Genomic DNA, 25,608 nt, shown 5'->3' with positions numbered 1-25,608 from the left:
AACTCCAATTTAGCAAGATTATGAAAGTAAGTAAATCACTCACGCTGTACATAGAACACATGAAAGACATATATAATACAGTAATAAACCATACATGGTGTAAAATTAAGCCAGGAACAACATTACCTTTATGCATTCCTACATAATATCAGCATTTGGGAGCAAACAAGAGATAAATGGGAAAAATACGGTATAGTAGAGCAGCGTTAGCACGTGCAACTATGGTGCATTCAAGGACCATGAACAAAGTGGGACGGGCTGTTGTTCCCCGAAACACAATGATACAAAATAATAAAAACACGCAATAACTTTGATATTTCGATGAAATAATGTGCCAGATTTCCAAAATTAATATGAATTTGAACTTTTTTTAAGCATTGCTCCTGAAAGTTTCCTGATGGTTGGAGGCCTGCTTTATCATGTTCATGGATACATCATTATGCTTAATGATGGGTGCGACACTCGAGCAATTAAGACCAAAAGTGCTGCCAATATTTTCGGGTGGATTTATGTTTACTTTCACTTCCATGGTGATGGCTTTTGGCTTCCTTGGCATACTTCCTGCCTTACATGGGAGACATAAGGAGGTGAGGTGTAAAAAGTGTTATCCTCACTCTGTGTAGCTACATATATACTGTATTCAATTAACAAATTAAGTTTTTCATTCATTTATGGGAGTGTGTTCCTATCACAAAGCGTCATAACACAGTAGACACATCATTTAATCACAAACAAACTATTAGATGTTCATGGGACCTTAACATTTATTTATAGCTAGCAAACCAAAACATTGAGCCTCAATTTTCTCCACATTTTCTTTATATATTATTATGCTGGCCTTGATATGTACATGGTGTGTCATGACTAATAAATCCATCTTTCACTGAATGTTACACTGAGGCCTATGATTGCATTCACAAAGGACTGTTTCCATGATAACTGTACTTCATCAGGCTCATTGAGACAAACTAGCATATTGATGACTACATATTGGAAAGTCTGTCACATTTGTTTGGTCCTTAATTGATTGATGATATGTATGTACGTTAATTTTTCCAAACTACAGGGCAAGTCTGTGGTGAAGCTAGCTAGTAGTTAGCAAGTGTGTTAATGCAGCAGTAAGGTAGTTCCATCGATGTAACAATGCTCATAATGATAATAACAATGTCATTGTAGATTAGTTAAATATGTTAATGTTTAAATGGAGCATTGTGGGCACTTTTGGAGACTTTTTCCGAGTATTTTATAGGAGTACTTTAAATGAGTATGTCTCATAAATGCAGTAATGAAAACAAAAAGCGCGCCAATGTCTTCTGTTCTAATGAGGCGCCGCTGCTGCCTGCTGTCTTAAAGGGGAACGCACACCTGACATCAGACAGAGCAAATAGAGCCACAATTACATTAAATACTAGAGTTTATTTATTCAGAAGTATACAGTATGTCCTTAAAGTAATAATCAAAATTCAGATTTTTAAATTTAAAAAGGTAAGTAATTTTTTTGAAAAATAAATTACCATGTAACTTCCTATAACATTATATGATCTGGTGTAGCAGTTGTTGCCCAACAGAGGACGCTGCAGGACAATATTGTCTTTTTTGTGTGATGTTTTTCCATTTTTTAAAAATACTACTAGTCTCATTTTAAACTGTATATATCACAATTTAAAAGCAGAAGTCAGAAATAACATTAAGCTATTAGCAATTTATTTACTTTACTTATATAAAATATATATAAAATATTTACTTTATTTACCATGCTGTGTGTATCCCAAAGCCTCTCTTCACATACTGTATGCACAAAGACATGTTTTATCAGTCATATGGCAGGTGGCAGTGACTCACAGGCTCTAATTGCTATTTCAGCTGCAGATGGAATTGTTCTCCTCCCTTGAGTGCCTTAATGCTCTTCACCTGCTTCCAATACTGCCTTGGGATAGTAATTAAATCTCATTCAGATACTTTAAAGCACCTGAAAGGCAAACCCGAGTACCTTCTATTGTTTTTCCTGTTATTTCGTATGACACCTGAGGTACACCTTGGACAGGTCAAGAGGTTTGGCATGTACACATTGTCAAGGATGAAAATGGAGCAGTTTAAAAGTTATCATGTTTATCTAAGCATGATAATATTCAATGTAATTGCACCGCATCGCCAAGGAGCCACTGGATTCCTGTTCTACCTTATGTAGTATTTTACTAAGACCAGTTTTTTTCATATTACACTGCACCCGCTAATGGATGCCAGTGCAGTGACTCCATTAGCTTTTACAATCTATGTTCCCTACATACTAAGCCTATCTATCCGCCTAATTACATGGCCTTATCATGTTGTTTTGAGCCCAGCAGGAGAAAGGATGTCTGGGTTATTGCCTGTGGCGAGTGTAGCTCTTAGTGAACTGTCGCCCCATTCCACCTCATTACCTTGACTTGTGCGCTACTAATTAACCTGAGGTCCAGTTGGCAACAAGATAGAGTTTGCTTGTTTTGTTTTTTTTTTGTGACAAAGCTGTTTGCAGGATACAGATAAAAAAATATGTTTCCTTACATTGCATTTGTCGGATGAAGACACTTGAATTAAACAGGAAAGTGTATTTTTGTCTCTACTCTTTGCAAAACAATGGCATTCATCCCATGTGGCATTTCATTCCTGATAACATCCGGATCTGTTCCACTAAAAGGGCAACAAAGTATTATTATAATTTGATCCACAAAGACTTTACAAAGCACACATGTAATATGAAAAGATACTTATTCTAATAAGGAATTTGAGCATGTGATAACTAAACATCAACATAAAAAAGGAAAAAAGTGACAATATCATATGAAGTCCACCTTATGCGAGATTAAGGTCATGAATGTTTGTTATTTTCTCAAGTTTCATTGTGACCTCATCTGCTGTTTCGACCATATTCATGCGTTTTGTACAATATAAGCACATGAGGTGTCAGATGAAGCTGATATTTTGAGCCAGCATGTTATTATTCATAACCTTTACTGGCTTTCCATTGTAAACAAACAAGATCAGACTGGATTCTTCCTGTTTGTCCTCATAATATCACCGGGCTGAGCTTTCGGGTATCAACTATCATCCACTGTACAGTAATGTGCATGCTCGTGGATTTAGTGTTTATGTCCCTGGAGACAAACCACATCATATTACCACAGTAAGCAACTGATTCACAGATAGGCCATCACACACTCAGTGCAATTTGAGGTTGTTTAGGACATGTTTTTTTTAAAGGCCACTCATAACCAGCATGATGGGTTTTTGTTATGGAAGCAGCCATCATATTTTTTCGACAAAATATACAATTCTTGAAAGGCTTGGAAAATATTGTTTATAGTTTTTATGGTTTTTAAACTTCAATAATTTTTTACACAATGAAAAAAGTGTTGCTTTACATAAAAAAAATACACTGGAAAAAAGAAACAATCTGGCGCACTCTAATTTGTTTGCATTTCGACACCATTTTTACCATAGATCATGATCAGAGGCAATGCAGGCAAAGTTAGACTTTCACGTTGGGAATAACGACGTAAATATTTTCCCATAATATAATATGATATAATAACAAAAAATAATATAATATAATATAATATAATATAATATAATATAATATAATATAATATAATATAATATAATATAATATAATATAATATAATATAATATAATATAATATAATATAATATAATATAATATAATATAATATAATATAATATAATATAATATAATATAATATAATATAATATAATAGCTAGGAGACCTGGGTTCAATTCCACTCTCGGCCATCTCTGTGTGCAGTTTGCATGTTCTCCCGTGCATGCGTGGGTTTTCTCCGGGTACTCTGGTTTCCTCCCACATTCCAAAAACATGCTAGGTTAATTGGTGACTCCAAATTGTCCATAGGTATGAATGTGAGTGTGAATGGTTGTTTGTCTATATGTGCCCTGTGATTGGCTGGCCACCAGTCCAGGGTGTACCCCGCCTCTCGCCCAAAGACAGCTGGGATAGGCTCCAGCACCCCCGCGACCCTCGTGAGGATAAGCGGCAGAAAATGAATGAATATAATATTTACAAAATTAATATGTATTCATTATGCATGTAGCTTTTTTTTAAGTCATTGCTTCTGGAAGTGTACTGCGCACCAGTGGTTGGGGATCCCTGATCTACAACACTCAGTCTTCCTGTGCACATTAATGGAATATATCTATATCTATATCTACTGTATGTATAGTAAATCTATTGTTAGTGTCTCCCCACCATTCGCTTCTGCTAAAATATCCTGCTTTGACACACAAGATTCAACAACCAGCACATAACTTCATGCCCTTTGTTCAAATCATAACATACAAACAAACCCTTGTGAGTCTCATTCATGCAAACATGATGCATCAACCATTTGCAGAAATGACCTATTAAATTCTTAGCATAAACCAAAATAGACATATGCTGACTTTGTGTCTTTAAAGTTATTTCAGCTTGTCCTATTCTAACTTGTGTGCTTTCTATTAGTGTAGTAATGGGCCTGGCTGGCCAGCAACTTCCTCTTTTCTAAAGCTAGATGATTAGTAGTCAGAGATGTGGAAAGATGTTATCATAGAAAGAGCTGTTAATTCACTTAACAGTGATGTGTGTGTGCGCTGTAACTGTACATGTAAAACTGAGCAAATGTTGTATATTACACTCAACAAAAATATTGTTTTGTCACAAATCTCTTCTAAATCTGTTAGTGAGCATTAATAATTGATAATGTATCAACCATACAAGTGTGGCATAGGTTGAATTGCTGTGAAGTTGGATTACTTACTTAGAAATCATGGGTGTTATAAATGTTTTCCCCTCAATGGGACCTGAGTGAGGGGTGGACAGGAAGTGAAGTCGCCACGCCAGAAGAGGACACACATTGTCATGCTGCAACATGAGGTGATTGCAAAACAATGGGCATCAGGATCTCATCACTGTATCTCTGCACACGCAAAACTTTAAATTATTATTCATTCATTCATTCATTTTCTACCGCTTTTCCTCACAAGGGTCGCGCGGGGGTGCTGGAGCCTATCCCAGCCGTCTTCGGGCGAGAGGCGGGGTACATCCTGGACTGGTGGCCAGCCAATCACAGGGCACATATAGACAAACAACCATTCACACTCACATTCATACCTATGGACAACTTGGACTCGCCAATTAACCTAGCATGTTTTTGGAATGTGGGAGGAAACCGGAGTACCCGGAGAAAACCCACGCATGCACAGGGAGAACATGCAAACTCCACACAGAGATGGCCGAGGGTGGAATTGAACCCTGGTCTCCTAGCTGTGAGGTCTGCGCACTAACCACACGACCGCCGTGCCGCCCCTAAATTATTATTATTTATTCAAAATTATTTAAATTATTTGTGTAATTTACTGTCTATGCTGTACATTGTTGTTCATATTTGATGTCATCTATTTATTCACCACATTATTATTCTTTATTATTATACGAGAGCCAAGCAACGACATTTCGTTGGCAATTTCACCGCTGTGTTATTGTGCAATGACAATAAAGAAAGTCTATCTATCTATCTGTACATAACAATTACCATCAATGCCACTCGATCCTCAACACATAAAATAATTTCATTTTCTAATGAAGCTCTTACTGTACATACTGTTTGCAAGCTCAGAAATGCTGTGCACTCATGCACACGCAAGCCTATGAAAACACACGTAATCAGCAAGCTGCATCAGCATTGCTAACTGAAAGAGAGTAACCCATCCATGAAACAGAGAAACAAAGCAGCTTGGATACACTACAGAATCGCAGTTGGAATTGGACGCAGTCCAGCATAAACAGACAGTTAATTGCATATTCCGTATTGACAGGAGGTAACAGATTTGACAAACAATGCATGCTGCAAATGTCTTTTTAATGGGACACTAATGTTTCAACTCAGATGTGATCCCTCGTATCGTTTGTCATGCAAGCAAAACAAATGTAATCAAAGACAAGACACAGCAACCTTTACATTGTTGGACTGCTATTTTTGAAAGATTTACTTTGTTTAATGCATCATAATACAAATTTCACCTGCAGGCCTGTAAAAGATGACACTGCAAAGATTCCCCTCAATCTCTAACCATCATAAAAGCCAGTAAAGACCCTCTTAGTGTCCCTTAGTTGGCCTGTCATAAGCCATTTTATTGCCACATTTGTGGTGATTCAACCTGCTGTTTATTTTAGCCTAAATAGCAAAAGTATGTAAACAAACCAAGTATCACTTTTGTGGACTGCTCTATTTTCTTCCATCAGGTTTTTCCAAGTGGTGCACGCAGGCCACACAGCTAGGAGACCGGAGTTCGATTCCACCTACCCATCTCCGTGTGGAGTTTGCATGTTCTCCGGGTACTCCGGTTTCCTCCCACATTCCAAAAAAACATGCTACGTTAATTGGCGACTCCAAATTGTCCATAGGTATGAATGTGAGTGTGAATGGTTGTTTGTCTATATGTGCCCTGTGATTGGCTGGCCACCAGTCCAGGGTGTACCCCGCCTCTCGTATGAAGACAGCTGGGATAGGCTCCAGCACCAGCAGTTTCCAACAGGAAAATGAATGAATAAAGAAAGCATTATCATCATGTAGTACTTTGATATAAGCAGTACTTTGATTTAAGGTTTATGACTTCATCATGGATCTAAGAGAATCTCTTTTTGAGGCTGTTTTTCTGTGACTGTACATTTCCAGTCTGTGTTAGCATGTGTATTTTGTGTTATATATGGCATGAAGACCAACATGCTGTTTAAAAATATGGCGGGTTACAATGAAGAGAAGATTCAGAGGGAAAATATATGATTATTTCTTGTATTTTATATTTTCATCACAGTGTTTTTTATGTGTTTTTGCCTGTGTTTCATCATCTTATTTTAACAAAAAATCTGATAAACGCAGTGTGAGCATACTATACAGTCTGTAGTAGCGGCATACTGTGTTGTTGTTATTGTTGAGATTAGCTTTCCTGATGGTTTTAATAGAGATAAGAAACAGTCTTGAGGCATATTCAGATATATTATTGAGTCTTTTCTATCACATCCGACCTTAGCGCCTTCATCACAAGCACTTTTTAGATAAACATGTCCACCAAATCAATATTCATTGTTGCAAGACTGGAAATGCTGCAAGGCTGTTACTCATACCGAGATTCAGATCTGGTTGCTTGTTTTAGACACTTAAGCACCATTAACATATTCAAGAGTTTCACTTGTGGGTTTTTACTTCTCGTTTTAAATGTTTATTATACCTAATATACCTGACAGGAAGTTTAATGAGGCAGGAAGTGGTTTTGTGCTGAAATGTTCATGCGCCCGGAGGCGCAAACATGATGTCATTAGCTGATGTTGACTTTTGCAGCACAGAGCAGTGAGCTTGATTGTTATCTCACAGGCGTGCGTTGGTTATCTAGGTGGAATTAGCAGAAGAAAAGAACATTTATGTTCTAAATTTAGAATAAGGGTGCGTTCAATTAAAAAAAATCCTCACTGGTTGCACTTAATATTAATCCAAATAAGCGGACACAACCGCTTCATTCCAGATAGTCACTCCCAAACTAGTATGTGAGTCAACATATTGTTCCCCTGAATTGCAATAATTTGTGTAAAGCCATGGCACAGTTCCCGTTTGCCTTGTTGACAAAGCTTGTGGGGCAGTGCCATGGCGACAAGGCCAGGGGAGTGAAGGGAAGGGAGGGGGGGACAACATAGTGAACCATCAGAGCACTGCTGCTGTTGACATGATCTTTGCAAAGGATGAAACATTTTCTATTATAATACAAGATGAAGTATAGTTATGTAGTTTCAATATCCTCCTGTGTCCAAGGACTTATTCCCTATTATATTTGTAAAATATCTGTATTAAAAATAACCATGAACCATGCTGTAATTGAACTAAATCATTCATGTTTTATGGATTTATTGTGTTATTTTCTACTTCACCAAATGTTTCCTTCCGCAGTGCCTTTTTTTTTTTCCTTTATTTTTTTCCCTTTATTTGGGCAAATATATGAAACATTACAGTGCATTTCTTACATCAATCAAAATATAACCTTCCATTATTTACATTTGTATTCAACTATCTGATAACAAGCCCAAAAGGAGTAGGCTGAAGCAAAAGCTTATAAATGCCTACCCCTTTTTGCAAGATATAATCATGTTCATGCCACTGTCTTGTTTTCCCCTGTTATTATTATCATTGTAATATTATTATTGTTATCATTATCATTATTGTTATAATCTTTATCATTATTACCATCATTATAATCAACATTAATATTACCATTTTCATCATTATAGTCAACAATTTTTTTATTTTTTTTATTTTAAATTATTTAATTTTACAGACTTCATTGCTTAACAGAGGTTTGTAAATTTGAACAGAGATATTATTCTATGTTCTATGTTATTCTATGTCTATGACCTCTGTATGACTTGTGTGTGTCATGCAGGGTCAATGACAGCAAAGTCATGATTTCTTCCCATTTTTCATGCACCAGGTGAATCATTTACATATCCCTTATTGACAAGACTCAGACTTCACTGACTTGGGACGTGACTCTGACTTTAGCTTGTTGACCTCAAAATACTTTCATTGAGTGTTTTGAGTAAAATGTGTCACCAATTATAATATTCACCTAACATGACCGTTATGTTATGATGTCATCCCCCCCCCCCCCCCCCCCAAAATCTGCTCCTTCACTGAGCTACCTGGCCTGCCGGCCCACTGGCACTGTCGGAGGTGCGACAGGCAGTAATGCCTTGCTCTCTGGTTCTACCATATCTTCCTTATTGTGTGGAAATATGGGCTAATAACTATAAAAGCAATCTTCACTCGCTAAATGTCCTGCAAAAAAGGTCAGTAAGGATAATTCATAATGCCGCCTACAGAGAACATACTAACTCCTTATTTTTAAAATCACAAATACTTCAACTTGCTGATATAGTTCATCTTCAAACAGCTAAAATAATGCACAAGGCTAAAAATAACCAATTACCTAAAAATTGGCTGGCGACCAGTCCAGGGTGTACTCCACCTCTCGCCCAAAGACAGCTGGTATAGGCTCCAGCACCCCCGTGACCCTCGTGAGGAAAAGCGGTAGAGAATGAATGAATGGAGAATTTAAAAAAATTAAAAAAAATAGATTAGGAAAGCAGGAAGTGAACAAATGTAACAGTTACTGATTGTAAAAGTACCAGGTGGAGGGGTAGGATTTAATAAGCTTTGCTTCTTCCTACTCCTTTTGGACATGTGGAACTGTGAACTGATTATGGGATGCACTCAATTGTAATCTGATGCATGTTCAAATGAAATAAAACCATTACCATTACCATTACAATTACCCAATATAGTAAACAAAATAATAGCAAATAAGCCATTTAAGACATAAATGCTTGAGTGGTGTCACAGTAAATGCCTTTCCTAGGGAACCTTATAGCGACGAGTCTAGGGCCTGTCTCACTGAGCAATTACTGACACCTAGTGGCCAATGTTGAAAATCAGTAGAATGCTTGTTCTGCCTTGTATTTATATTTATATTTTATTTCATTTAATCTGTTAGTTCATTGATTCGATTATTCAGTCAGTTTTGTGCACTTCCATCTCTGTGTGGCACTTGAATTATATTATTATTATTATTATTTAGTCTCCTATCTAATAGTACCATACCTGCTCATCACAGGGGGGTGGGGGAGTAGGGGTGTGGAGGTTGGGCTCGACAGGAGGCGTTTCTTCACTCCAGCATTAGAAGACATTTGTGCATGTTGCACTCCCAGCTGTGAGGGTGCTAGTCTGCGGTGGAGCTCAGACATGGAAGGATCTCCACTCTTCCACACGCAGGAGAAATAAAGCGATGTTACGGGAGAAGTAAAAGCAGTTTTGAGGTGTGATTTTGCGCACAGCAGCCAGGCTGTAGGACAATTTAGTGTAAATTACGTACCACAATCCGTACAATGCTGGAATGGCTTGTGGTCCTTTCCGTAGCGGTCCTGGTGACCACAGTATGGTGCAATTCCAAAGTTTCTTCCGGCATAGCGAAGCCGACAAGTACTCCTCAAAGAGGTTCGAACGCTTCTGGGAAAAACTGCACCGGGACTCGCAGCGTGGAGCTCATCTGTAAACCTTCCGCCCTGGCCAAGTACCTGCTGAGGACCTGCACCGCTTTCACCAACTACTCTCCGTGTGTGGGATGGACGTGGCGGGCCAGCGGTGTCCTCCAGAGCTTCTACGAGGCTTTCTGGTGGTACGATAGCACTGTTCATTTTGTGAGGGATCATCTACAGCTGAGCGATGATGGACTGGTTGCCTTGGACTGGGCTTTTCCTCGGTACCAGAAGAGACGCAGGACCTCCAGTCACTCCACCAGCCCGGTTCTACTCATCATTCCCAATTCTTTTGGGAAGATCACCAGGAATGTTGTAGAGGTAATCCAATCCATCAACTCTATCTGTCTGATTGACAGTCAGATTAGCAATCTGTTTATTATTGTTTTGTATCACAGCTATTTTGACTATGATTCACAACTGCCAGCACATTAAAATATCATATTATCTTTCAGAACGTTTACTAAATGCAATGTCGAGTGGTTAGCACGCAGGCCACACAGCTAGGAGACCGGAGTTTGATTCCACCCTCATCTCTGTGTGGAGTTTGCATGTTCTCCCCATGCATGTGTGGGTTTTCTCCGGGTATTCCGGTTTCCTCCCACATTCCAAAAACATTCTAGGTTAATTGGCGACTGCAAATTGTCCATAGGTATGAATGTTAGTGGGAATGTTTTTTTGTAATATATACGTATGTGCTCTGTGATTGGCTGTCGACCAGTTTAGGGTGTACCCCACCTGTCGCTGAAGCCAGCTGGGATAGGCTCCAGCACCCCCTTGTGAGGAGAAGCGGTAGAAAACGAATGAATGAATGAATATATGTGCTCTGTGATTGGCTGTCGACCAGTCCAGGGTGTACCCCACCTGTCGCCGTAGCCAGCTGGGATAGGCTCCAGCACCCCTGCGACCCTTCCGAGGATAAGCGGTAGAAAATGAATGAATGAATGAATGAATATATGTGCTCTGTGATTGGCTGTCGACCAGTTTAGGGTGTACCCCACCTGTCGCCGAAGCCAAAACCAATACAAAACAAATATCTACAGTAGATTAGGTCGTCCGATCCTTCCTCCTTCTACCCTCCACTGCTGGTCACACTGGTGTATAAATGTGAATAAATGTTTGGTGGTGGTCAGAGAGGCCATCGGTGTGAATTGACAGCCACGTTTCAGTCAGACTAACCCAAGGCAGCTGTGGCTACAGATATAGTTTACCGCCACCAATGTATGTATATGTGACTGAGGAGTGAATGAATAATGGGTTCACTTCACTGTGAAGCACTTTGGATACCTTGTAAAAAAAAAGTCCATCCATCCATTTTCAATGCCGCTTATCCTCACTTGGGTCATGGATATGCTGGAGCCTATCCCAGCTGTCTTTGGGCGAGAGGAGGGGTACACCCTGGACTGGTCGCCAGCCAATCACAGGGCACATATAGACAAACAACCATTCACACTCACATTCATACCTATGGACAATTTGGAGTCGCCAATTAACCTAGCATGTTTTTGGACACAGAGTGGAGAATCGAACCCAGGTCTTCCCGATCTCCTTGTAAAAAGGTGCTAGGAGGATTGACAACTACTGTATCTAAATGAACCCCCTCATCTGTTCTTTTTCCAAAATATTCCATTAGAATATTTTTGACATGCCTCTATTAGTTGGTGCAGGTTTACCTAATGTTTTGACAGGAAAGAGATTCAAAAAATGACTACAAAAAAAAGTACATCACTCAAAGGTGAAGCACAAAGTTGCATCACATGAGTGGTTGCAGCCTGGGTGCTCACACTTTGGAGATTGTTCCATTTAGCACGTGTGCTCTCTGTGAAAATGTCATGCAAATGCCACCAAATTAGTGCTCAGCAACAACGGGAGGTTTTGTATTCTGCTGATAGTAAACGTCATCAGCAAGGAAGAACAACATTGTCATCCATTTTTGCTGGACATTGTTTTATGATGAGGCAATACAAGGGAAATATTTCAATTAAAATGATGCCTGTCACTGGTCAGCTTCACAGTGTGTGTGTGTGTGTGTGTGTGTTACAGGGATAACATGTAATAAAAATAGCTCATGTTTTGGGCTTTTTATATCTACCTCAGATAGGGAGGGAATGTAGAATTTCTGTGTGTGTGTGTGCTTTCTTCATAAACAGTATATTCCAGCTTTCCATAAATTTACATCTTCCAGGCTGTAAATCATTAATGTGTTTCACTGCTGCGGCTACAGTAGCTGTAGTCTTATTCAGCATATTGTTTGCTTTTTGGAGTCGTAAGCACATTAATATGAGCAAAAGTCATTTATCCGGCTGATAGATTCACATTCTATTGTGATAACAAGCAAGATGGATGTTTGAGGCATACCTCCTTCAGGGGAAAAAAATAAGCAGCATAGAAAATGGATGAACGGAAGGGACATTAATCCCTAATAAAAACAGGACCTACTGTTGACGAAACTCAATTCAACTTTGAATCCTGACGTCACTTCCTGTTTGCCTCTCAACACATTTATAGCAACACACACACAAGCATGAATCTATGGCTTATTTACTTTTATTATGTTTACTATATTGGGTAATGGCGGCACGGCGGACTAGTGGTTAGCGTGCAGACCTCACAGCTAGGAGACCAGGGTTCAATTCCACCCTCGGCCATCTCTGTATGGAGTTTGCATGTTCTCCCCGTGCATGTGTGGGTTTTCTTTGGGTACTCCGGTTTCCTCCCACATTCCAAAAACATGCTAGGTTAATTGGCGACTCCAAATTGTCCATAGGTATGAATGTGAGTGTGAATGGTTGTTTGTCTATATGTGCCCTGTGATTGGCTCGCAACCAGTCCAGGGTGTACCATGCCTCTCGCCTGAAGACAGCTGGGATAGGCTCCAGCACCCCCGTGACCCTCGTGAGGAAAAAGCGGCAGAAAATGAATGAATGAATGAATATTGGGTAATATTATTGTAAAGGCGACAATACAGGTTTTTTTTATGCTCTAACTACAAAAAATGAATCCTACTTCACTGAACTTCACTTATCACTGTCAGGTCTGGAACCAATTAACCTTGATAAACAAGGGATTGCTGTAACTTGCTGATCTTGAAGTTGAATTGTTGTTAATAAGTAGTACATAAATATCACAGCATACAAGCAAAAAGGTATAATGCAATATGGAGGAAACATATTAAGGTGGAAAGATAGTAATGTACCTCCATAATGTCCAAGAAAAAGACTAATAGTATAAAGCTATATAATAAGTGGAATGCTTTTTTGTGTATGATGTGCATATGTATTTCTACATTACCGGTATGATGTTATACCTCAGAGAAACAAATCTTGAGTCTTCCCTAAAGGAATGTATCACTCAGCTGCCAGTCAAACTGCAAACCACTAGAGAAGCTGCAGTCATCGTTTTATTTCAGTTTGTCCACAAGAGCCGAGAGCTGAAACAGTCAGATCACTGATGCTCAGCCAGCAGCAAGGATCCTTGAAATCTTGTCAACACATACAGTGGTCATTATTATTATTATTATTCCTGTGAGAATAATAAGTGAATCCACGTAATTTCATGGTGAATTAATCTGATTGTGGCTGTGAGGCTGGTTGACCTTTTTATATTTCAACATTTGGGCCAATGAAATGTGATGAAAGCTGATAAAATAGAGCATTTAGAAGCAGCTACACCTAATCATCATTGACTTTTATTGGGGCCAGCTGTTTTTTCCATTCCCATTTTAGTGAGCGGTTAAACTGTAACAGAAAACACATTGTCTTTTTTTGCCAAATGTACATTTAATAACAACCATCTGCACCACAAGCCTATTATATAACGTGACCTTTTCAGGTGGATTTATATCAGCCCCGTCTTCACTGATAAGCTTTAAATTGGCAAGATAATACACAACATGACCCAAAAACGCTATAACGCTCGACGATAAAGACTTTAGTGGGATTTTGTGTCCAATCATTAAAGTTAAAACATGTGAGATCAGAGTTCACTGATGTTTTGGTTCTAGTTCATCCCAAAGGGGTTCTATGCAAGTTCTTCTACAAAAACTGCACATGAATGGACTTTGCTTTTTGACAAGAACACAGTCATAATGGAACAGAAAAGAGCCTTATTCCTCAAACTATTTGACCGCATAAGTCGGATTGACTTTAAAAATGTGTCACACAGCTCAATGCTCTCTACAAAACACCCATTGTAACATTCGGGTGTTTGGACAAATCACGAAAAATTGAAACTGAATACACTGAACTGCCGAGCACATGTTTGTCAAATTTGAGCAAGATTGGTTGAAAAAGGCTGCATGGCGGTCGTGTGGTTAGCGTGCAGATCTCACAGCTAGGAGACCAGGGTTCAATTCCACCCTCGGCCATCTCTGTGTGGAGTTTGCATGTTCTACCCGTGCATGCGTGGGTTTTCTCCGGGTACTCCGGTTTCCTCCCACATTCCAAAAACATGCTCCAAATTGTCCGTAGGTATGAATGTGAGTGTGAATGGTTGTTTGTCTATATGAATTTTTTCAAGCATAAAAATTGCAAAATTAACAAAATACAAATCCAAGGCATTAATGCATTCAAAGATGTTGTGATTCATACGTAGTTTTCTACACTGGTGTACGTAATGTTTGGTGAGGCTTTCCTTGGGGGTGGGAATGATCTCTCCGCAGGCACAATAATCCCCAATAAAAATTCATACTAAAAACTGTGGGCTGCACGATGACGAGTGGTTAGCACGCAGCTAGGAGACCCGAGTTCAATTCCACCCACGGCCATCTCTGTGTGGAGTTTGCATGTTCTCCCCGTGCATGCGTGGGTTTTTTCCGGGTACTCCGGTTTCCTCCCACATTCCAAAAACATGCTCCAAATTGTCCATAGGTATGAATGTGAGTGTGAATGGTTGTTTGTCTACGTATATGTGCCCTGTGATTGGCTGGTGACCAGTCCAGGGTGTACCCCACCTCTTGCCCAAAGACAGCTGGGATAGGCTCCAGCACCCCCGCAACCCTCATGAGGATAAGCGGTAGAAAATCAATGAATGGTTGGAAAAAAACAAGCAAAACTTCTTTGCTGGGGAATATATATATATATATATATATATATATATATATATATATATATATATATATATATATATATATATATATATATATATATATATATATATATATATATATATATATATATATATATATATATATATATATATATATATATATACTAATACTATACACACTGCAGATGTTCACAATCTGCTCAAACTATACATCAATATTTACGTCTGTACATTATCTGCCCTACAGTTGTGTCAAACAGCCCTCTCCCATGGATACCTCCCTGCAGTCCTCAACCGCCGCAGCCACAATGGCACGGCACTCACCACACTCAAACTACAGCAGTTTGGAGACCCAGCAGACCTACGAGAAGTCGTGCGCTACATTCGCTATCGGCAGCCAGCTGGCAAATTGTATGCAGTGAGTGAAAGCACCGGCTCCGGCCTACTCCTCTCCTACCTGGGGGAGTGTGGTTCATCCAGCTACATCACGGCTGCCGGCTGCCTGTCGCCCATCTTTCGCTGCCAGAGCTGGTTTGAGAATGGACTCTCCCGGCCTCTGCAGTGGGCGTTGGTGTTCTATCAGAAGATGAGCTTGAGCAGGTATGGCAACAAAAAAAAAGTTGACTGTCCAAATTCACAACCTTGGTAAGAACAGAAGGAGATGACTCCATCAACTCAATGGTCTCTAATCTTGGGAGGCTGCAAACCCTGAAATTGGGTAATGCTAGTGTCCTCCACTAGAAGGCAGAGCATACATAATTAACCTGTTTCTCCACTTGTTGCAATTCATACTACAGAATATGATCTCAGGGAAGAACTAAATTTGAAACACTTATATGCTAGGACTACGTTAAAAAGCCATAGCATTTCAGTATGTGGAATCAAACTATGGAATGGATTGAGTAAGGAACTCAAACAATGCACAACGATGAGCCAATTCAAGAAACAATACAAGCAGTTGATGTTTGCTAAATACAAGGATGAAGAGTCTTGAACCAGTCATGATGTGCTATATATATCACTATATTGACACTTACTATGGTACCCATTATATCGTTGTATGGTCATATTTAAAAAAAATGATGAAAAATATTATTTAAAAAAAATCATATTATGCTATCACGCTTATCATATTATTAAAAAATAAATTAAATTATTATTTTTTTAAAAAACCTTAAACTATATTATGGAAAGCAGGAAGTGAACAAATGTAACAGTTACTGATTATAAAGTACCAGACGGAGGGGTAGGATTTAATAAGCTTTGCTTCTTCCTAGGGGCGGCACGGTGGTCTAGGGGTTAGCGCACAGACCTCACAGCTAGGAGACCAGGGTTCAATTCCACCCTCGGGCATCTCTGTGTGGAGTTTGCATGTTCTCCCCGTGCATGCGTGGGTTTTCTCCGGGTACTCCAGTTTCCTCCCACATTCCAAAAACATGCTAGGTTAATTGGTCACTCCAAATTGTCCATAGGTATGAATGTGAGTGTGAATGGTTGTTTGTCTATATGTGCCCTGTGATTGGCTGGCGACCAGTCCAGGGTGTACCCCGCCTTACGTCCGAAGACAGCTGGGATAGGCTCCAGCACCCCCGCGACCCTCGTGAGGAAAAAGCGGTAGAAAATGAATGAATGAATGAATGCTTCTTCCTACTCCTTTTGGACGTGTGGAACTGTGAACTGATTATGTGATGCATTCAATTGTAATCTGATGCATGTTCAAATGAAATAAAACCATTACCATTACCATTACTATGAACAAAACATTTAAATACTAGCGGTAGTCGAAGTACAGGTTTTAAATCTAGTAGGTCAAATCAGCTCTCTCGTTTATACACTACCTCCTTGGCAAGGTAATAATATCCTGTTAGGCCAAATCTAGTATTGGCTTAGTAAATAGAGTTTTTAGTACAGTACTGCCATGTTAGTGGAAAGCAGGTCTGACCAGTGTTGTGGCGAACACAAAGCATAATAGATGAGGCTAACATGACATGTATTGGGGGGGGGATCAATAGAGGATGATAGCAGTAAAGACTAAATGACATATAAAATTACCTTTTTGTGAGTGATGAAACCAAATTTCCAATAATATTATTTTGTACCCTTTGTAGTGAACATGATTGATTTCCATTCAAAAATGACATTTCTTGAATGTAGCAAAATGCTGCTAAAAATGAGAAAATCCAAACAAAGAAAAGCCTAGACGATTCAGCACTAATCACATTGACATGGCAACCGCTTCATGTCTGTTCATCGATTCCGCGAGGCATCGTGACGGGAATGTGCCTTCTTCAATCACTTCCTATTGAAGATTTAAGAGCGACGCCGTCCCTTTAAATTTAGCTTCTGCTTTTCTTATATTTGTCTTTTTGTTTGTTTGAATGTGTTGTGCTTAGATACAGAACGGCGCTGAGTGCCAGCGTACACACGGACAACCTCTTTTCTACCACTTCTCTACGTGGCTTGGAAGAAGTTCTCTTCTGTCAAACACGGGTCAGTTGTGGTGGAGCGGCGCTAACCGGGCCGAGCGGCAGTACTTCTTCTGCTTCCTGGGAAGCTTACTGGGAATGCAACGAACCCTTAAGGGACGTAGATGAAGTGGCCATTCCTGTCCTGAGTATCTGCGCTCAAGATGACCCAATACGGGGAGACATTCAATCCACGGTACCCCGAGAACTTTTCGAAAGCAATCCACATTTTTTCCTCCTTTTAACAGACCGAGGCGGTCATTGTGGTTTCTCGACAAGTTCGACAGGGGCACCTGACCCAGCAGAAGCACCAAAGAGTGTAACGGCAAGTTATGGCACCAACTGGAGCCACCAAGCTCTTTTTGAATTTTTCAGGGCGACCACAGACTTTATTGCCGCGGAGGACAGAGCAAAGCAACTCACTGCCAGGAGGAGGGGTCTTGGGACTGGCATGGGAGGGAGAGTTTTTCGGCACCGTAGTGTCAGTACATGCAAGCAAGTGCCAGCATGTTCCCATAATATACACGCCATTTACAACTGGCAGAGATCCTATACACGGTGAAGATGGACACTGACACTGTTTGTTATGAGAATTCTGGCCGGTTATGGGACTGTAATGATCTGGGAGTGGTTCACATTGAATGTGTGGTGTCAATTCCCCCTCTAAATGAATAGCAACCAGTCAAACTGGGACTATGCCTTTGACTTTTCCAGGACACAGTGGCATAATGGGTCCAAAAGGTGCTGCTTCTGCAAGGCGCTCCATTATTTTTGAGTTCTTATGAATAACATCAGCAAAATCAGCAATGAGAACTACGTTCTATAGTGCACAATATAAGGGTTGACTCCACATCATAATTAAATCATTACATCCGTCCCTATATATGCCTTTTAGACCCGCAACACTGACAGCTACTATAATATTTCATATGACTCAATGAAAAAGCTCCACACTCGGCCATCTTTGTGTGGAGTTTGCATGTTCTCCCCGTGCATGCGTGGATTTTCCTCCAGGTTCTCCGGTTTCCTCCCACATTCCAAAAACATGCTAGGTGACTCCAATTGGCGACTCCAAATTGTCCATAGGTAAGAATGTGAGTGTGAATGGTTGTTTGTCTATATGTGCCCTTTGATTGGCTGGCGACCAGTCCACGGTGGACCCCGCCTCTCTCGACCCTCATGAGGATAAGCGGTAGAAAATGAATGAATGTATGAATGAAATGAATGAAAAAGCATCAGTTATTCATTACTAATGAATACTACTCTACAAATATAAGATTTCTACCTAAAAAAAATCATCTGAAAAAGATGGGTTGTCGTCTTATATGCGGGGACTAAATATAGTGGTATGATAAAGTTTTGGCATCTCTGATAATTTCCAAGATTTTCCTAGCTTTTTGTATCCTACCCCTATACCCTGATGTTTTTCAGTTCATTCGACAGTTTTAAGGCTCCCATTTTGCTCTTCAGAAAAGATGCAACTTGTAATTGGCCACCTTAAATACCCTTTGTCATGATTGGCTTCAGTTGTGTATGCAGGTCAAGGGTCAATGAGCTTTTTTTGTTCCAATAATAAGTGTTAAAGGTATTAAAATCAATAAAGGGTGCCTGCTTCCTTTGTTTAAATAATGATTGCACACTTTCGGTAAATCCTATAAACTTCATTACTCTTCTCATACATCAGTATGTTGGTCTGCTATATGATATATTTCACTGAAATGGCTGATCCAAATAAACAGTGATTTATAAAGGAAAGGGGTGCCCAAACTTTTTCATACCATTGTATTTATACATGCAAACCAACAAGGGACTTCTCCCCAAAGGAGTCGGAGCTTTTCTTTCTGTCACTCTCACATACAAGTGACCTGGAGAGATGATGTGTCACAGAGACCCACTCAAGCAAACAACAGTATCGGTGTTATGATGCTAGATTGAAGATAATGATGATATATAATTTATGTCACTGCTATTGGAAACGTGATTTCACCTTTTTGTATTTTTTTCTAACTTTTGGCTTTCATTTTGTCCTGATAAATACTTCTTCCTGTAGCAGGTGTCGAAATATAGAGGTTGTCCTATATTCAGTGTCGTCGTGTATTTGGGTAAAGACAATACAGCGGTCCCTTTCGATGTTATTAGTGTTGAGTCTATATTAACTGTTGTATTGCTGCCTGTTGAATGAAATACATTGTAGTTATTCGTCCAGAGACAGCTGGGATAGGCTCCAGCATACCCATAACCACCATCGTAATAAGTATTCTATTTCTCTTTGATTTGATTCTCGCGAAAATGGCAGAATCACAAATGTGTGTGTTGAAAGTCCTTATTTTCCCTTTTATTGCACATGCACTGACAGCTAAGAAATAGCCCCAATTATAGCACAGTCCCCATGGCCATTTCATGTTGAGATTGCGTGTCCCACTGAGCTTTATCCACTCAGACAGCTGGAACACAGCAGTGTCTGCACACACATAACGTGTATGCATGCACACACAGTGTGCTGGCAGACATATTGTCATCTTGCATAAGGACCATCTTCGCTCACACGAAAACAAATGAGCTGTCATGGCTCCATGGGTATGCTACAAAATGGAGAATCTGGTACAGTACTTAAAAGTACTTGCGACAATGTGTGACAATCCTTGTCTTCTACCATAACCGTATTTATACACGCATTATATGCATTTATATGCATTGGTGTCCAATAACTGTTGCATGTTAAATCATTCTGCTGTCAGCGGCCAAATCTTGCACTACTGTGAGTGTAAACACAGCATGTACTGTAAACAGAGCACTGTGTCCGGTTCCCTTTTTGGTAAACATGTTGGAAAAAATATCCACAACTATTGTATCAGAGGTGTTTGGGATGTGAGTTGATGAAATACATCAAGACAATGTGTTGTAAAAAACAATTTATAAAGACCGTGCAAACCCCAAAATGTGCCGTTTATTATGTAGTTGTCTATACATTGGTTGTGTTTGTGTTTAAACTTGCTGTTTACTTATCATTGTGCCAAGGGACTAAATTACCCCGTAATAAATTTGGTCATTTCCACATAGAAATTAGGTCCCTAAAATAGCTATGTGGTCGAGTGGTTAGCACGCAGGCCACACAGCTAGGAGACCCAAGTTCAATTCCACCCTCTGCCATCTCTGCGTGCATGTTCTCCGGGTACTCCAGTTTCCTCCCACATTCCAAAAACATGCTAGGTTAATTGGTGACTCCAAATTGTCCATAGGTATGAATGTGAGTGTGAATGGTTGTTTGTCTATATGTGCCCTGTAATTGGCTGGCAACCAGTCCAGGGTGTACCCCGCCTCTCTCCCGATGATAGCTGGGATAGGCTCCCTTGTGAGGATAAGCGGTAGAAAATGAATGATTGATTGAATGAATGAAAAGAACGCAAGTAATTGAGATGCTCGTAAAATTATTATTGACACACGATTCCCCCTCCAAAACCCTCTTGCTAGTTTGACTTTGAATTCTGTGATTTTGTATCAACATTTTCAATAAATTTGACTGTTGTAATTAAGATCAGATTAAGCTCCATAACACTGTCTGTCTCTCTTCAATTGCCATTGTTCACTCACAACAATCGAATGATAAAATGTAAAGTATAAAATTCACCAGTCAACCGGTGTAATCTTTAGCCTGGTCATCGCCACTGCCACTGTGATTCTGTTTGTTGTGTAGTGGGTTTGACATACTTTACATTGAGAACCCATTATTCATTGAATCCACATTCACATGCTAGTGGTGATGAACTAAATGTGTTTGATACAGTGGTCCAGGTTCGATTTTTTTATCTTTATTAACCCAATTCCAGATCAAATAATAGCAATAAGATGCATATACATACAATAGAAGTCCTCATTGCATTTATTTTCTGGCTAGTTCCATGCAAAACACAATAAGTATTTGATTCCATTCCATTGTGTCTTATTGTTGTAGTTATTTTATGAAGACTTTCAAATTCTGTGCTTTTATTGTCATTTTTTACACTATAATGTTTAATAGCAAACTGGTGGTCTGCATTACTCTGTCTCGCTTTTTAAATATTTTTTAAATCACCAAGTGTGACATCTGATGTTGCCATGGAGACCCCATCCTCTCCAGTAATGGCCGGCAGATGGCATCATTGACAAGGTTACTTGACTGGAATGTTCCATGCGTCAACTTCCTCAGGCGTCACTCTGACAGACGCGATGACGCAGCGATCTCTGTTTTTGGCTTGGAAACTGTCTGTATATTTGGCACCTGGGTTAATTTTAGTGCTCAATGCATGGCGAAATAAATTTAGATGCCTGCTGAGTCACTCAAACCGGAGCAAGCACACATCCGCTTTATCAATGAAGGGCATTCATTTTTGAAGGCCTTGAGATTTACAAAAGGTCACTTAAATGAGTTGTTGGTTCTTAGCCTTTTCAGCCTTCTCAGTCTTTTTCTGGTAATATTTCCTGAATGTGCTAACCCGAAACCCTTAAAAACCGCCTACTGTACTATGTCCCAACTAATATATAAACAATGGGAACAAAAACAAAAAAGACACTCAATTCATTAAACAAAATCCACATGTAAGTGTTAAAATGCATTTCTTTTGCTGGTAGGGAATCAAACTCCAACCACTTGTGCCTAATGCCGTCTTTAGGAATTGCAAACAAAGTGGCGTTCCCTTTCCAGGCATTGCTAGTAACTAAACAGCGGAACAGAGCTTCGGGAGAGCAGAGACTTAATCTGGTTTACAGCCAAGCCCATATAAGGAAGTCTGCCCCTCTGTGACATCACAAACGAACACTTTTTACCCCGCCTTGTGAAACCGAGTGTTTTGAGCCATCCCAAACGTCTTTCAGGGTTCACTTCCAAATGCGCAAACATCATTATCTGAAACTTTAACTTTCATTTAATAGGCGAATACAACATTCTAACTACATTCATAGGTCAGCTTTAAGTCTATTATTAGTAAAAATATATTGAAATACAAGTGATGTGTAATATCCTGGTCACTAGGTGGCAGTAGTGACACAGAAGATATTGTGATCTCGATGAAGAGGAATGTAGTCCATTTAAGTAAAGAGTTTCGCTTCTCAAAAACAATATACATTCTAAAGAGTAATACATTTGCATCACAAATTTACCTAGAAATCGCTCTTTGTTTGTATCAATGTACCTGCCATTTTTGTATGTGTGATGAATGGATAGTAATACAGCATGTACTAAAATCTGAGAAAACTCAAAAAATGCTAAATAGTGTGCCAACAGAACAAAAAATATGACTTCCACAGCACTTAAAACAAATACAATTGGAAGTTTGGCAAGTCAAAGTTTTAATAGGCAAATTATTTAAAGAATTATATCTTAAATCTAATTAGTCTATTTCATTTGTTTAGTGAAAGAAAAATCCTGTTCTGGTGTTTAATCATGCTAAGATTTCAGTTTTGAAGTGTAAACATGCACACAAGTTGAGAGATTGAAGGACTGGCCTGCTTGATATTGAGACTGAGACTTGAAAAATGAACACTATGGATGTGCGTTGCTTCTTCTTTGGCTTTTTGATAGCAAATTGTGATGATGAGCACAAGATGGGAAATTGGTATACAGTTGCTAGTTCGTGGTTTTTCCAAAATATATGAATTAAGCATGCTGCTGTGTGGTTGAATATGGCATTTTATTAAAAAAAAATTTTTTTTTAATTGCAAAATTAACAAAATACAAATCTAAGGCGTTAAGTAGATGCATTCAAAGATGCTGTGATTGATACGTAGTTTTCTACACTGGTGTAAATAATGTTTGTGCACAATAATGCCCAATAAAAATTCATACTAAAAACTGTGGGCTGCACGATGGAGAGTGGTTAGCACGCAGCTCGGAGACCCGAGTTCAATTCCACCCAGGGCCATCTCTGTGTGGAGTTTGCATATTCTCCCCGTGCATGCGTGGGTTTTTTCCAGGTACTGCGGTTTCCTCCCACATTCCAAAAACATGCTAGGTTAATTGGCTACTTCAAATTGTCCATAGGTATGAATGTGAGTGTGAATGGTTGTTTGTCTATATATGCCCTGTGATTGGCTGGCGACCAGTCCAAGACAGCTGGGATAGGCTCCAGCACCCCTGCGACCCTCATGAGGATAAGCGGTATAGAAAATTAATGAATGAATGAAAAAATGGAAGGAAAGATGTTGCTTACTTTGATCACATTATCATTATTATTGCATAACATGACTTTTATAGCCTGATAAAGGAAACTGTTCAAAGCTGAAAAGAAGAAAAGCATATATGCACAAATAAATTCGAGGTCAACCAGCAGCAGATTGGTTCGGGCCTCTGCAGTTCCACTGGATTTGCCAAAAGCTCAATAGAAAATGGTTGAGCCAGTTTTCATCACTTAAGTATCTCCACTGGACCATTTTCTTGTCATGTACATGCAGAGTGACGCATGTATTGTAAACTCAAGCTGCAGGTATTTGTGCTAGCCTGCAGCGCATTTCTCGACTGTCACATTACATCCAAGGTGTGGCCATTCGCTAAACTTGGTGTGTCCATCACTTTGGTGCACTATTTTCTTCTGCCCTGTTACCCCTGTGAGGAACATGATAGTGGACAACGGGGGGAACATGTCTCCTTGATGTAGTTGTTATATAATTGTTCAGGCTAAGCAGTAACTTTGTGTGCATGCATGAATGTAAAATATTTGTTTTGCAGGTTTTTCACACGATGCGTGTGTATGCATGTCTTGATGACTTGAGGTTGCTCGCAGGTAACCACCTCTGCTTCAGGCTACCCTACAGTCAGCTGATATCCAATGGAATGCAACAAACTAAATATCCATCACCAAGCATATTTGTAGAAAAGAAAACAAGTTTGATTTTCATGTTTTATTTCATCTTTCAAATAAAAACACATTTTATTTATGTTGCGACAACCATTCATTGATAATAACAGTATGTTGAGTTTTAGTGTGAGTCGGAACTTACACCTAAATTAACATCTCGTCTAAGCCAATCACACTACACAGGAAACATGAAGGACATTTAAAATATGGTAATAAAAATACAGTGACATAACACTTACAAAGAGATAACGCCTTACTTTTACCCCTGCATTTGTTTTGTGCATTGGGAAGGGTGTTGTAAGGAGAGGAGAGAAAGGGTCAATAATGATACCCCAACACTGTTTAGTTGTCGCTGTCCATTTCATAGGAGCAAATCCTTTCACATGTTCAGGAATATGTATCCTTGATGATGGTGGTGGCATGTAAAATATTAATAATTTATGGGAGTGGAAATCCATCAAAAGATTGCAGAAAGAGATGCAGGATCTGAAAGAGCTAGAAAGCTTTGAGTGTGGGTTATTAGGTGGAGCTGCTCTCTAGGAGTCCACAACTCAATACAAATTATTAATTAATACACTATATGCGTTACATTAACGCTCAGTTTGGACTCTTAGGAAAAACAATCAGACTGCACTTCCGCAATAACAAACAAAAAACAGATTGTGTACATATATTTATACTGTTTATTCTGTAAATTTTGTATTTCCATTTTTTTTAATAGATGTGTCTGCACCTACTTCACCAAAACAAATTCCTAGTATGTGTTTGATCATACCTGGCAATAAACCATTTCTGATTCTGATTGTGATTCTGATTCTGATTCCGATTCTGAAATTTATCCATGTGTGGCATTCCTCCCACATCCCCAAAATGTACATGCTAGGTTAATTGGCGACTCCAAATTGTCCATAGGTATGAATGTGGGTGTGAATGGTTGTTTGTCTATATGTGCCCTGTGATGGGCTGGCAACCAGCCCAGGGTGTACCCCACCTCTTGCCCGAAAACAACTGGGATAGGCTCCAGCACCGCCGCGATACGCGGTAGAAAATGAATTTTGGCAGTTAAATTTATTTATTCATTTAGCAAAGCATACAAATATTTTGCATGTGACTTGCTCTCTAGCGCTCTCTGGGACTCA

At 39.4% G+C, this 25,608-nt stretch overlaps 1 protein-coding gene across 1 annotated transcript; it reads left to right on the top strand.

The window, feature by feature from the left end:
• The first annotated feature begins 9,791 nt into the window (after positions 1–9,791).
• On the top strand, positions 9,792–22,454 carry abhd15a (abhydrolase domain containing 15a). The gene is made up of 3 exons (XM_058080788.1): positions 9,792–10,449; positions 15,422–15,774; positions 17,568–22,454. Exons 1-3 carry the CDS (start codon positions 9,979–9,981, stop codon positions 18,199–18,201), a joined length of 1,458 nt encoding a protein of 485 aa, XP_057936771.1. The 5' UTR covers positions 9,792–9,978; the 3' UTR covers positions 18,202–22,454.
• Positions 22,455–25,608: the final 3,154 nt, after the last annotated feature.

The sequence above is a fragment of the Doryrhamphus excisus genome, chromosome 8 (assembly GCF_030265055.1).
Source record: "Doryrhamphus excisus isolate RoL2022-K1 chromosome 8, RoL_Dexc_1.0, whole genome shotgun sequence".
In the NCBI taxonomy this organism is placed as follows: Eukaryota; Metazoa; Chordata; class Actinopteri; order Syngnathiformes; family Syngnathidae; genus Doryrhamphus; species Doryrhamphus excisus.
The sequence above is the reverse complement of the archived record's forward strand: the minus strand, read 5'-3'. Positions and strand labels throughout refer to the sequence as shown.